At 47.9% G+C, this 13,572-nt stretch overlaps 1 protein-coding gene and 1 non-coding gene across 3 annotated transcripts in view; both read right to left on the bottom strand.

The window, feature by feature from the left end:
* MOSMO (modulator of smoothened) overlaps positions 1-9,414 on the bottom strand; it is a 66,303-nt gene extending 56,889 nt beyond the window's left edge. The window contains exons 1-2 of one of the 2 annotated variants that reach the window (XM_059692048.1): positions 9,285-9,414; positions 8,569-8,787 (exon numbers count right to left, since the gene is read on the bottom strand). In XM_059692048.1, coding sequence (XP_059548031.1) covers positions 8,569-8,787; positions 9,285-9,390 — 325 coding nt within the window. In that variant the 5' untranslated portion in view covers positions 9,391-9,414. The remainder of the gene's footprint in view (positions 1-8,568; positions 8,788-9,284) is intronic. The other variant, XM_059692049.1, reaches the window with a different exon arrangement.
* LOC132234052 (U6 spliceosomal RNA) lies at positions 6,641-6,747 on the bottom strand. The gene has a single exon (XR_009452864.1). It is a non-coding gene; the product is annotated as a U6 spliceosomal RNA (small nuclear RNA).
* Positions 9,415-13,572: the final 4,158 nt, after the last annotated feature.

The following is a 13,572-nucleotide window of genomic DNA, read 5'->3' as shown; positions in this document are numbered from 1 at the left end:
ATTGCTGGCTCTGCCCCTTGCCCAGGCCTGATGCCTCAGCCAGAGGCGTAGACCCCCATCACCCTCTGATCACCTGATCGGCCCCTTGCCCAGGCCTGACGCCTCCGCCAGAGGTGTCAGGCTTGGACAGGGGACCCCCATCTCCCCCCGATCACTGGCTCTGGCCCCCGCCCAGGCCTGAGGCCTCTGGCCCAGGAATCATGCCTGGGCAGGGGACCCCCATCTCCCTCTGATCGCTTGCTCCACCCCCCCGCCCAAGCCTGACGCCTCTGACCTAGGCTTCAGGCCTGGGCAAGGGGACCATCATATCCCCCCAATCCCCGGCTCAGCCCCCCACCCAGGCCTGATGCCTCGGCCAGAGGAGTTGACCCTCATCACCCTCCGATCACCAATCACCGGATCGGCCCCTTGACCAGGCCTGAGGCCTCCGGCAGAGGTGTCAGGCCTGGGCAGGGGACCCCCAGCTCCCCGCGGTTGCAGGCTCCGCCCCTGCCCAGGCCTAACGCCTCTGGCTGAGGTGTCCGGCTCGGGCAGCGGGGACCCGCAGCTGCAGCGGCCCCGCGATCGTGGGCTCCGCTTTAGGCTCAGGCAAGGGACCCCTAGCTCCCGGGACTGCCAGCTTCGACCGTGCCCAGCTCCCATTGCTGGCTCCACCCCTACTTCCTGCTATCACTGGCCAGGGCGGCAAAGGCGCCTGATTCTCCGATCATGGCTGGGGGCAGGGCAAAGGCGGCCCCAGGGCCGCCTTTGCCCTGCCCCCCAGCTCTTAGCTCCCCCCTGGGTTTCTGATCACTGTCAGTGGCAGGGGGCTTCTTTCTGCTTTCCCTTTCGCCTCCCTGCATTGTGCCTACATATGCAAATTAACCGCCATCTTGTTGGCAGTTAACTGCCAATCTTAGTTGGCAGTTAACTGCCAATCATAGTTGGCAGTTAATTTGCATATAGCCCTAATTAGCCAATGAAAAGGGTATCGTCGTACGCCAATTACCATTTTTCTCTTTTATTAGTGTAGATGCCCAGGATAGGCAAATTTACAGAGACAGATTGGTGGTCGACTAGGAGGTTGGAGGGATGGCTAAAGGACATAGGGTTTCTTTCTGGGGTACCAAAATGTTCTAAGATTGAGTGTGGTGATGATGGCACAACTCTATGGCCACTGAATTGCACACTTTTTTGTATTTTAGGATTATGTGAATTTTATCTCACTAAAGCTTGTTTAAAAAAGAAACTTTACTTTAAAAAAAGACTCAAAGGCCATTAAAGAAATCTTGTTAATACTTTTCAATATACAGTGGGGCCTTGATTTACTGGTGTCCCGACTAACGAGTTTTTTGAGATACCACCTGTCTCTCGGCTGATTTTTTGCATTGAGTGGATAGAGTAATTTGAGTTAAGGAGCTCCTTAACGAGCTCGGTCTCGGAATGAATTAAACTCGTAAGTCAAGGCCCCACTGTTAAGGAGAACACAATGTCAAGATTTTGCCATCTTAGTAACCAAATTCTGTCCTTTTCTACAAGTCATGTCCAAAGTGATTAACAAAACAATGTTCTAGATGGGTTGGCTTGTTTAACAACTGATGTTACACTAAAGCACTTTCGTGATCATTGAAGTTGTCACAGTTCAGATGAAAAGGCTTATCTATATATATAAAGGCTAATATGCTAAGTGTCCCTCCTACTGTCTGACTGGTTGCTATGATGCACACTGACCACCAGGGAGCAGATGCTCAATGCAGGAGCTGCCGAGCTGCAGTGACTTGGCAGCGGCGATTCTCAGGTGACACACCCCGAAACCAGAGAGGAGGGAGCCCAATTCTTCGCAGGGCCGCACAATTCCACCTTTGGCCGTGGATTATGTTGTTGCTAGGGGACTGTTGGCCCCAAATCTAGTTTAGTGCACACTTGCATTTGTGTTCCACACCCTGTAGGACAGCAACTTTGCAGAGTGCCCTCTTTCACTCTGTGACCCCTCAGGGGATGTTGGAGAGCCCGTTTCAGCCCAATCCCTGCAGGCCAGGCCGAGGGACCCCATCTGTCGGAGGGACCCCACTCACTCCACTGATGCTGGGGAGGGATCACAGGAGGTTGGCTCCAGGGTGTGTTCAGCATGTCCGGCCCATCTCTCCCAGTCCTGCCCGCTGGCCACCTTTTAATTAATTTCCTTTTGATGTGCACGAATCCGTGCACCAGGTCACTAGTTAGTTAATAATTTGCTCGCATTTAATAAATAGGTTTGCATGGGTAGCTTGTAATTTTAATGTTTTGAACCAAAGACCTTCAATTTGTAGGCCAGGATCTACTTGTAGCTCTTGAACTTTTTAAAAATCCTTATTAGAGGATATGTTTTTACTGATTTTAGAGAGAGAGGAAGGGGGAGGGAGAGAGAGAGAGAAACATTGATCAGTTGCCTCCCTTACACTCCCCGACTAGGGATCCAACCTGCAACCTTTTGGTGCACAGGACAATAGTCCAACCAACTAAGCCAGGGGTGGGCAAACTTTTTGACTCGAGGGCCACAATGGGTTCTTAAACTGGACCAGAGGGCCGGAACAAAAGCATGGATGGAGTGTTTGTGTGAACTAATATAAATTCAAAGTAAACATCATTCCATAAAAGGGTACGGTCTTTTTTTTTTTTAGTTTTATTCATTTCAAACGGGCCGGATCCGGCCCGCGGGCCGTAGTTTGCCCACGGCTGAACTAAGCCACTCGCAGGGGCTAGATCTTGAACTCTTTATGTGCTAGATGTCAAGCATCACAGTCCCCTATCTGAGACTCTCCCGGATGTCCTGTGGAGGGGGTAGTAGGTAACAACATGGGAAATGACCTCCTCCCCAAGCACCCACCAATCTTTATACTTGAAAAGGAAAACACTTCCTCACAAAATGTCAACCATCTCGGGGTTTCAAACAGGTAACGCTTTCTTCCTATTTCTGATGGAAGTGTGGGGTGGGAACGGAGTGTCCTGCATTCCTTTACTCAATGGTTCCCAGGTCAGGAGGAATGACTTCATGTGACTGGCAGTTTAGGATTAAAAAAACAACAACAAAACAAAACCTAGGCCTATGTGGTCCAACTTTTTGCCCTTGGGACCAGTATACTGGAAATCTTATAAGGCAGGTCCCCAGTCTTGCCTGGGATTGGATCATTAAATCTGCTCATTTTTGAGGTCCAGTAAGAGGAAGCTGCTTGTCTACAGATAGTAACGCTTTGACTCCTAACTATTTTATCCGCCCCTCCCCAGTTAGTTCAGAATACAAGCAGGGAAGGGGGTAACAGTCATTGAGACCCTTAAATACTCCAACATTCAGTCTAAGCAATTTTAAAAAGAACAAGAGTGAAAATAATTTCATGAATAAACAGACGGATGACAATGTGGGTAGAATAACCAATTCTAGAGATAAAATTTTTGATTAGATATAAGGGAGACGTGCCTTCATGTACTGGAGACTTTGGGGAAGCATTTAGAAATCTTCATAAAGAACACTAAGCAAATCTGTCTAGGACAGTGGTTGGCAAACAGAGGCTCGCGAGCCACATGCGGCTCTTTGGCTCCTTGAGTGTGGCTCTTCCACAAAATACCACGTGCAGGCGCACACGTACAGTGTGATTGAAACTTTGTGGCCCATGCGCAGAAGTCGGTTTTCGGCCTGAGCAAGTCTATTTTGAAGAAGTGGCGTTGGAAGAAGTGGGGGTACGTTTGCTGAGGTTGACCCCTCAGATTGAGGACGTTTTTAGCAAAGGCCAGCTTAGGAGTACCCTAATTAAGTTAATAACAATATACCTACCTATATAGTTTAAGTTTAAAAAATTTGGCTCTCAAAAGAAATTTCAATCGTGCTGTTGATATTTGGCTCTGTTGACTAATGAGTTTGCCAACCACTGGTCTAGGATAATATAGCCCTAAGTGGTCACTGAAATCCTTGCTGCAAAGGGATGATGCCTCAAAAGAAAGGCATCTCTAGATCATCCACAATTATCAGAAGAAGCTTTGCTTAACTGTCGATCTTGTTAAAATTAATTCAATAAAAATTTCTTTTTCACTAAAAAATGTTTCTCTCTTTAGGGATAAGAAACCAGTGACAGTGAGGTTAATGGACTTATACAAAGCAAAGGACATCACATTAAGACTGAAACCCAAATCTCCTTCTTTCCCAATTCTGTAATCTGGAAATATTTCAGCCAGATTAATTAAAATTTAACCTCACTTAAGGCATGTATAAATAAGATCCAGGCAATAGTTCAATGAAGAGGTATTGTTTTCTTGAGATTTTTTTTTTTAAATCCTCAACTGGAGAGAGAGAGAAACATCAATCGGTACCTCCCCTATGTGCCCCGACCAGGGATCGAACCTGCAACTTAGGTATGTGCCCTGACCAGAACCTGTGACCTTTTGGTGTACAGGATAATGCTCCAGCCAACTGAGCCACTATGGCCAGGGCCTAAAGAGGTATTTGAAGTGAGTTTTTGCAACACTGAAACTCAAACCTCATATGCAAAGCATTGATATGTGGAGAAAATGTGGAAATGAATAGTTTACAGTGGCCAAAAATAAGCCTAGGAAATAAAATCATCACTATAAAATTGCTTCAAAAACAATAAAGCACTATATACTTGTAAAATGAAAAATATTGCCAAGTCTGTTGAGTTCCTGCCACCAGAAGTAATTTGATCTCAGCACAGAATTATGTAATTGTCATTATATTTACCTGCTAGTTTAGGTTTTCTATTACGTTAGTAGAAACTGTTGTGAGTCCTTACTAAAGTGCTCTAACCATGTACTTTCTTTCCCCAGACATCCACATAATATCTATTTGTTTCATTATATCTTCAAAAATTTGTGCATAATCTACAAGCTATTAGAACAAGCTCAGGAAGTGTTACCATATACAGATAAAAATAAAAGGAATGTACTTTCTGATAAACAAGTTAAAAACTCTGTCAGAAGAAGCATGGTCCATAATCTTATGGCAATATAGTTTATGAGCTGCGATTTTAGAAAGTTATTCTCTAAGTTTTTTGAATATTTCATTCCCTTTTGTGATAGTTCAAATAGAATCTGAGAAGTAGAGAGACTAGAATAAGAAGATGAGAGACTGAAAGAGGAGGAACCATATGGGAATGAAGTGCAAAGCCAAGAGAGAAGACAATTTATGTGACTTGTTATTCTTGATGTTTCCTTATTTCCAAGAACAAGTAACAAGTTCTGAGTTTTAATTTCAAAACTGGGATCCTAATATCTTTTTATAAGCTGTCACAGCAACACAACAATACCTAACTTTTTAAGAAAAAGAATAGTTTATTGATTTTCAGAGAGAGAGGAAGAGAAAGAGAAATATTGATGTGAGAGGGGGACATCGATAGACTGACTCCTGCATGCCCCTCCTAGGGATTGAGCTCACAACCTGGGCATGCACCCTGACCTGGTATCAAACCAGCAACCTTTTGGTGCACAGACGATGTCCAATGAACTGAGTCACACCAGCGAGGGCAATGACACTTAACGTTTACTGAGCACTTACATGTGTCAGGTACTGTTTTAAATGTTTTACATGCATTAACTCAATTAATCACAATAACCCAATGACATGGGTACGATTATTATTCCTATTTTATGGAGGAAGGAGAGGCTAAGTATCTTGCCCAAAGTCACAGAACTAGGAAGTGATGAAGTTCAGATTTGAATCCTAAAGCTTTGCCTTAGTAATTCACTGCAGTGGTTCTCCAACTACATTCTGCAGAATCTTTTGGCTCCAGAATTCTACTTTCAAAATACTTTGTCCATTCAAAAAAATCACAGGAAATCCCAGCAGGTGTGGCTCAGTGGTTGAGCGTTGATATATGTATCAGGAGGTCACATGCCAGAGTTGTGAGCACCATCCCCAGTGGGGGGTGTGCAGGAGGCAGCTGATCAATGATTCTCTCATCATTGATGCTTGTATCTCTCCCTCTGCCTTCCTCTCTGAAATCAACAATAAAGCCCTAACCTGTTTAGCTCAGTGGATAGAGCATCGGCCTGGGGACTGAAGGGTCCCAGGTTCGCTTCCGGTCAAGGGCATGTACCGTGGTTGCGGGCACATCCCCAGTGGGGGGTGTGCAGGAGGCAGCTGATTGATGTTTCTCTCTCATTGATGTTTCTAACTCTCTACCCCTCTCTCTTCCTCTCTGTAAAAAATCAATAAAATATAGTTTAAAAAAACAAAACAATAAAAAACACAAAAACTTCAATACTGTATGTAACGCACCAAAGGGAACCGATACAACTTTTTGCTGCAAGGTTAAGTCACTTTTGTGCAGATCTTTTTTTTTTTTTTTTTTTAAATATATTTTATTGATTTTTTACAGAGAGAGAGGGAGAGAGATAGAGAGTTAGAAACATCGATGAGAGAGAAACATCGATCAGCTGCCTCCTGCACATCTCCCACTGGGGATGTGCCCGCAACCCAGGTACATGCCCTTGACCGGAATCGAACCTGGGACCCTTCAGTCCGCAGGCCGACGCTCTATCCACTGAGCCAAACCGGTTTCGGCTTGTGCAGATCTTAGAATAAAGTTAGTCCTGTCACTTCTCAGGTCTTACTTGAACTTCCTGTAAATGTTTCATGGATTTGGAAGGTGTAACTCTGAACCGATTTTTTTTTTAAAATATGGAACGCTTCACGAATTTGCATGTCATCCTTGCGCAGGGGCCATGCTAATCTTCTCTGTATCGTTCCAATTTTAGTGTATGTGCTGCCGAAGCGAGCACGATTTTTTTTTTTTTTTAAATTCAAGCCTACCTCTGGCTTGCTCAGGTCAAAGGAGCACACAAACTCAATCAAACACCAGGTAAAGTTCAGGTACATCTTATCACAGTGCAAGAGCAAAGGAGTGAACAAATGCACATATCCCATTTATTTTAAGTTCTGGGAGCTTACTGTCTGACATAGTTAAGAAATATGGGTTGTTTAAGATTTTGAAAAATTTCCTCTGTCCCTATCTCTTATTATTCATTCCTCTTTCTAGCTACAGAACATGGTATTCTGAGATGGCAAGGAAAACTGTTAGAAAAAAAAAAATCATCTTTTACCCCACTTCAGCCACACATTCTGTCACGCCCCGGACCATGTGTCCACAATCTCCTGCCCTTCCACTTAGCTGTATTGACCATTCCCGGTCAGGTCTTTGATTCCACTGGGTCCACTCTTCCATATACTGTTTGCTATTCATTGACCAATCCACTGCTCTTTCTTTTATTCACTTTTATTTACTCTTTACCCAGCGAGAGTCCATGAGCCAGCATGATAATGATATTCTGACCAACACCCTGACTACCTTTGCTGCGCTGTCATTTTGTTCCAGGTAGCTGGCAAACCCCAACCCTGAATGAAGCCTTCTGTTGGCTTGCACCACACACTGTACCCAAGTAGCTGAGCACTCCTGGAGAAGGTCTACAGGCAGATGCGTTATCACACCGCATGGCCACTGACTTCTCTGAGGCTTCCACATGCTAGGCAATCCTACCGTGTCACCGGATGGCGTGCTCCCTTGCCAAGTATTCACTTACTTCCAACATTTCAGCTTACTTCAAACCTTGGACTTCTGTTCCTCCCATCTCCATAGCAACTCACAGCAGAAGACTTAGCCTACTAACCTGAAGGAGCTGCACTCATCCTCTTGAGCATAACAGAGGGGCTACATACCCTTTCCCACTGCTTTGAATGCTGCCCTCTTCCACCTTCTCAGGATGTTATGCTGTTACTTATCTTTCTTCTCCTGTACAGATAACAGTTCCCTTTCAACTATCTAGCTTTCTCAGTGGATTGAGTCTATTTTATACTTTGGAATTCCACCTGAAATTTCTTTGCGAGGAGGATCTCTTCTGCTAAAACAGTGAAACTTCTTTGCCCTTAAAAACATAAAGCTCCAAAGAAAGTCCCATAAAAGGAGTCCTGCATATATAATTAGGGCAACAACAAGAACAGGTCATGAACTGATGTCACACATATAACTGTGCAAACTAGTAATCCTGATGTTGCCAACATTTTCAGAAATAAAACTCATAGTTTCACCAAATTTTAAATCACGGCGATATTTTATATGCTTTACAGTTTTTTACAAATTGACGTATAACAATGGGTATGTTTAAGGTGTACAATGTGTTGATTTCATACATTTATCTACTGCTAGGATCGCCACCTATCATTAGCTAACACCTCGATCACCTTACATAATAGATAGTATACTTTACATTTAAGAGCTGTGCTAAAACTGTATAGGCAAGAAGGGGAGCAGAGTGTTATCTTAATAACCAGTAAGTCTGACAGCATGATTGTATGTTACTAGGTCTAGAAGAGGGAGAGAAGGGTGGGAGGAGAAAGCAACAAATGTCCCAGCTACATCCTTCTTTAAGAACTAAAAATATTGCAGGATAAACAGAGAACCGTAAGTAATACTTAACAAGTAGTTTGACAGCATAGTGATACATTTTTAAGAGCAGTTACTCACGGAAGGCACCTGACATTCCTAACCCCCCAATATTCCCTTCGCCTGGCATGAGCAGGCAGCTGGAAACCGCGCGGGCATGCACCTGCGACCTCCCTCTGAAGAAGGTGCCGCCTCGGTCCGCCAGCGCCGGCTCCGCGGTCCGCAGGCACCGCCGCTGCGCCGAGCTGCCTGCCGCTCGGGTGTACCGTATTATTTAACTCGGTGATGCTATTAAGATCTCTAAAGCGCTTCTGCGATGCGCTGAAATGAAAGATGCTCCATAAAATGAAGTTTATTAATAGTAGGCTTATAGCTCCCGGGCCTAAAATAAAGCCAAATTATAACCACGGAGACCTCAAAGGGAAAATCGGGAGCCACAAACACCGCCGCCGCTGCCAAGGGGGCCGGGGCTGGGCGGGGAGCGGAGGGGTCCCCCCGGCGCCCACACCCCGCCCCGGGCCGGCGACCGGCCTCTGCCGCCACCGCTCCCCGCCGCTTCCTCGGGTCGAGGTGGGCCTGGCGCCCCGGGTCCCTCCTCGCCACAGGCAGCCTCTCCGGCCCAGCCTCCCCGCAGCTTTAGGATTCCTTCGCCGGTGCCTCCGTTTCCTCCAAATCGCTTTCTTCCCGTTTCCAACTTGGACTCTTTTTTAAAAAACCAGAACGCAGCTTGTTCCCCCGCGGCCCCTCACGTCGGGGGACTGTCTCCCCTCACCCTGCTTCCCGGTCCGGGACCCGCCAGCCCAGCCCAGGTCTCCGCGTCCCGGCCGCTCTCCTCCGCCGGCCCCTCCTCGCCCCCGCCCCCGCGCGCCCGCCGCTCACCCGCGGACTCCCCGGTGTTGATCCAGTCGGGGTTGGCGATGCTGGCGATGGCGAAGATATCGGCGGCGAGAAAGAGACATCCTGAGATGATGGTCAGTTTATCCATCTCCCCGCCCCGCTCCCCCCACCCCCCGAGCCCCGGGCAGGCCGCGGCCTCACGCCTCGCGCCCCATGGGCCGCTGCCGGGGCCCGGAGTCCCCGCGCCGCTCGCGCCCTCCGCGCGCCCGGGACCAGCAGCCGCGGCGCGGCCCGCACAGCCGGATCCGCCGCCCGCCCCGGAAGTGCTCGGCGCGCCTGCCCCTCACCCGGAAGCGAAGCCGCGAGGCGGGTCCCGCCGCGTCCTCTGGCCTGGGGCGCCCGGGCCGCCGCGCTCTCTTGCCGGGAACAGTCACAAGCCCTCGGCGTAAGTGACCTCTGGTTACGAGATGCCCTCCCGCGCAGCCTGAGACGCGGGGCGAAGCCCGCACAGCCAGGTCACCTTGTGTCGGCCCTCGGTGCCGCCAGCTCGGGCTGCCCCAGGTCCAACAGAACCATCCCCACCTACCGTGCGCCCGGGCCGGCGTGCACCTGGGAGACCAGGTCGCCGCTCTTTCGAAGCTGACGTCCTGCTGGGAAAGAGACAACCACACGTTAACACCTCGTTTTTAAAGATGATTCCAGGTGTTGGTCTGTGACCTAAGTTGGGGTCGGTCCGATGAGGGGACACGGAGGTTGCACTGAGACCGCCGAGTCCGGAGCCCTGACCGCTCGGCAGACAGGCTGGTGCGCGCCCGGGGCGCTGTCCTCGGGCGCAGGGCCGGTGGCCGGGGCCGTGCTGAAGTCTGGATGGCATTCGAGGTGCAGCTGGAGGGGGTTCGGCAAGAGGGAGATCTTACTCTGTGCGCTGTGTAGACGGTCGGGGGAGGGGCAAGAATGAAAGGCTATCAGTGAGCAGAGCAAGCAGTCAAGGAAAGGAAGGTTGCTGTGGCTGGGATGAGAGTAGTGAAGGTGGAGAGAAGGACCGTTTGGATGTTTCACAGGCGGAGGGAATGAGTAACTGATAATGAGGTTGAGAGAGGACTCAACAATGACTCCTACATTTTTGGAGTGACCAGGTGTTTGGTGATACTTTCACTACTTGGGGCCTAAGGAGAAGCTTAGGTTGGATGGATAACAGGGAGGTGGGGGGGGGGGGGGGGACAAACACATTTGGTAGCAATTGTTGTCCATCATTCCCTAGTGTTGCAATCTAGTGGAGATTTCCTTTTCTCGTTTTTGTTTTGTGGAGATTTCCTTTTCTTTCAGGACTCATGGACCAAATCACCATTAACCTTGACTTTGGATCCAGCTCTTTCTTCCCAGATGGCACCCATGCAGCACCCAAATGAGACATTTTCTCCCTGAATGCCACCTAGCTTACCTGTAGAAAGTCCTGGAAGAGTGACACCTGTCTCTATTTTTGTATTGCCTACATGTCCACAGAACTCAGCACATTTCAAATTCCACCAAATCCAACAGCCTTACAGAAGTGCAGAGTTGCCAGTGTCCCCTCATAGACGGGGGAAGGAGCAGTTTGATTGCTAGCCTAAGCCATTCTTGTTCAGTCCTGGCCCGTGTGTCTCGGTTGAGCATGGTCCCATGTGCCAAGAGGACACAGTTGGATTCCCCGTCAGGGCACATTCCCGGGTTGTGGGCCAGATACCCAGTAGGGGGCTTGCAGGAGGCAGCCCATTGATGATCTCATATGTTCTCGCATCAATGTTCCTCTCTCTTCCTCTTCTTACCTCTCTAAAATCAATAAAACATTTAAAAAATTTAAAAAGTAGACATTCTTGTTCAAACATTGGTCTCTTAACGGGATTTTTTTTTAAGTGTACCATTTTGCCACTGCCACAGGCACAAAATAACTTCTGTATTACAGGAATTCAGATACGCATGTCACTTTATTGTAGGAGGTCTTCATTTTTTTTTTTTTAATGACTGGAGAACTTCGATGGAATGATTTTTGGCTTATTGTCTGGTGTTTCTATTGCCCAGTAATAGAAGAAACTCCCAACTATCCAGGTCTGAATTCTCAATGTCCACTGATACTCACCACTGGAAAGTTGATGAGAATCCCTAGGTGAAATTTTGGAACAGTTTGTCTATTTGAACTCCAACTGAGTGGAATGATTCTTGTGTTTAAAAAATAGAAGTATAAATTCTTCCTACCCAGCAACACTTCCCAAGCCCACCTGCCTCTGCCCCTCCAAAAAAGGTTCTGGATTTAAGATTAAAGCATAAAAAAAAAAACATGTAAAAATTTAAGACATTTTAAAATATATTTTTATTGATTTTAGAGAGGAAGGGGGAGGGAGAGAGAAACAATGATGAGAGAGAATCATTGATCCGCTGCTTCCTGCATGTCCCCTACTGGGTATCAAGCCTGCAACCTGGGCATGTACCCTGACTGGGAACTGAACCGTGACCTCCTGGTTCATAGATTGATGCTCAACCACTGAGCCATGCCAGCTGAGCAAAATTTAAAACATTTTTTACCAGATAAATGGCTGCACATCACTACAGACAATGAGAGTGAGGCGGGGGAGCGGGGTTGGGGGGAGGGCTGACAGGGACCAAATACTATGTTTACAGTTTTCCCATCAATCCTATTTTCAGTCCCACATCTCTCTTGCCTCCCAATATCTGGTGTTTTACATCCCTACGTCTCTCTGAGATCTATGGGACAGATCTCATGTCCCATAGATGAGATCCTTCTTAGTCTAGATTTTAGCTGAGCAAACCCTAGGGGTTAGGGAGAGGTGGTATGACAGAGTAAAATGAATACAGAGCTATATTCTAGGCCCACCTCTGCTGCTGACTTGAACTTGGGAAAGTCATGTCACCTCTCTGGGACTCTTTCCCCCATCTTCCCCCCACTCTGCTTTAGTGATGAACCTCTAAGCAAAGCAGCTGGCACTTCTCCGAAAGGATGAGCCATGGGGCTCCTTAAAGGCAGAAAGTCCTTGGGGACCCGAAGAACATAGAAGGCCCGGGAGGGAGCTATGCTGGCAGCCTGAAGTCATAAATAGCCATTCTGCACTGTTAAAGGGCTGTGAACGCAATGTGCTTTATCATGATGGATGGCAGGCAGAAGCTGAATCCAGATGGGACCTCTGGGAAAGCTGTGGAGGAGGCTGTGCAATCACTCTTCTCTTCAAGGAGTCTCTCTGGCCTGACCGGATAAGGAACCCATTGCCTCCCTGGGGTTTAGTTGACCATGTGGGCCAAGAGCAAGCTGGATGTGCCACACTCATCCAGGGTTTCTGGGATTAGATACAACAAAAAGCCACATCCACAAGTTAACAGCAGTTCCTTGGGTTCGAGTCTCGATTAGTTGCGCAGATTGGCAGAGCTGACTCTGAAGTGTGCAGGGACTTCTTAGGGAGTGTTGTCAGGATCAGCCCCTGTGGGAGAGGGAGCAAGCAGGATTGAGCAGAGGAAGCAGTTGCAGGGGTGCAGTCATGGGCTCTGACAGGCCCCACAGGGACCTCTGAAGCCGGATGGCTATTTAAGGTTGTTACTGAGTAGAGAGGCCAAGCCTTCGTATGTCTGCATGGACCAGTCACTACCTTGGGTAAGGTGGCTCTCGGCCAAGGACAATTCCTTGAGAGGCTGGCAGCTGAGATCTGTCAACCTACCTACTACCATCCCCGCAGCTGGGGAATCGGTGTTTGAGCCCTGAAGGGGGACTAGGCCGCGCACTAGCATTTGCAACCACCTTCAGGACCCCGGAGTGTCCTTTCCTGCAGGAAACCGACAAGAGAAAGAGGAGAGGAACACACTAGAGCGCCCACTGCGCTGCTGCTCACCTCGAGGCAGAGCTGGCATTGCTGTCATTTCCCTCCTCTCCTGTCATCCTGGATTCCTCGAACCCTCTGCCAGCACTTCTGATGGCCTAGGTGGAGTATGTGGTGGGGGACCTAGGCTGCTATCCCTGCGGAGTTTAAGCTCCTGGTTGCCATGCACTTCTCAGGCTGTGGCTGCTGTATTTGTCTATATTCTGTCAAAATGGGGCAAGGGACACCCACATGGGTTATGTGGGTGCCCACTCATTCCATTTTACTACTGGAGAAAAACTGAATCCTCTAAGCGGTTCTCAGCCTGTGAGTCGCCAACCTGTGGGTCGAGACCCCTTTAGGGGTCGAACAACCCTTTCACAGGGGTCGCCTAAGACCATCGGAAAACACATATATAATTACATATTGTTTTTGTGATTAATCACTATGCTTTAATTATGTTCAATTTGTAACAATGGAAATACATCCTG

This window comes from Myotis daubentonii, chromosome 4 (assembly GCF_963259705.1).
Source record: "Myotis daubentonii chromosome 4, mMyoDau2.1, whole genome shotgun sequence".
Classification (NCBI taxonomy): domain Eukaryota; kingdom Metazoa; phylum Chordata; class Mammalia; order Chiroptera; family Vespertilionidae; genus Myotis; species Myotis daubentonii.
This window is presented reverse-complemented; position numbering and strand designations above follow the sequence as displayed.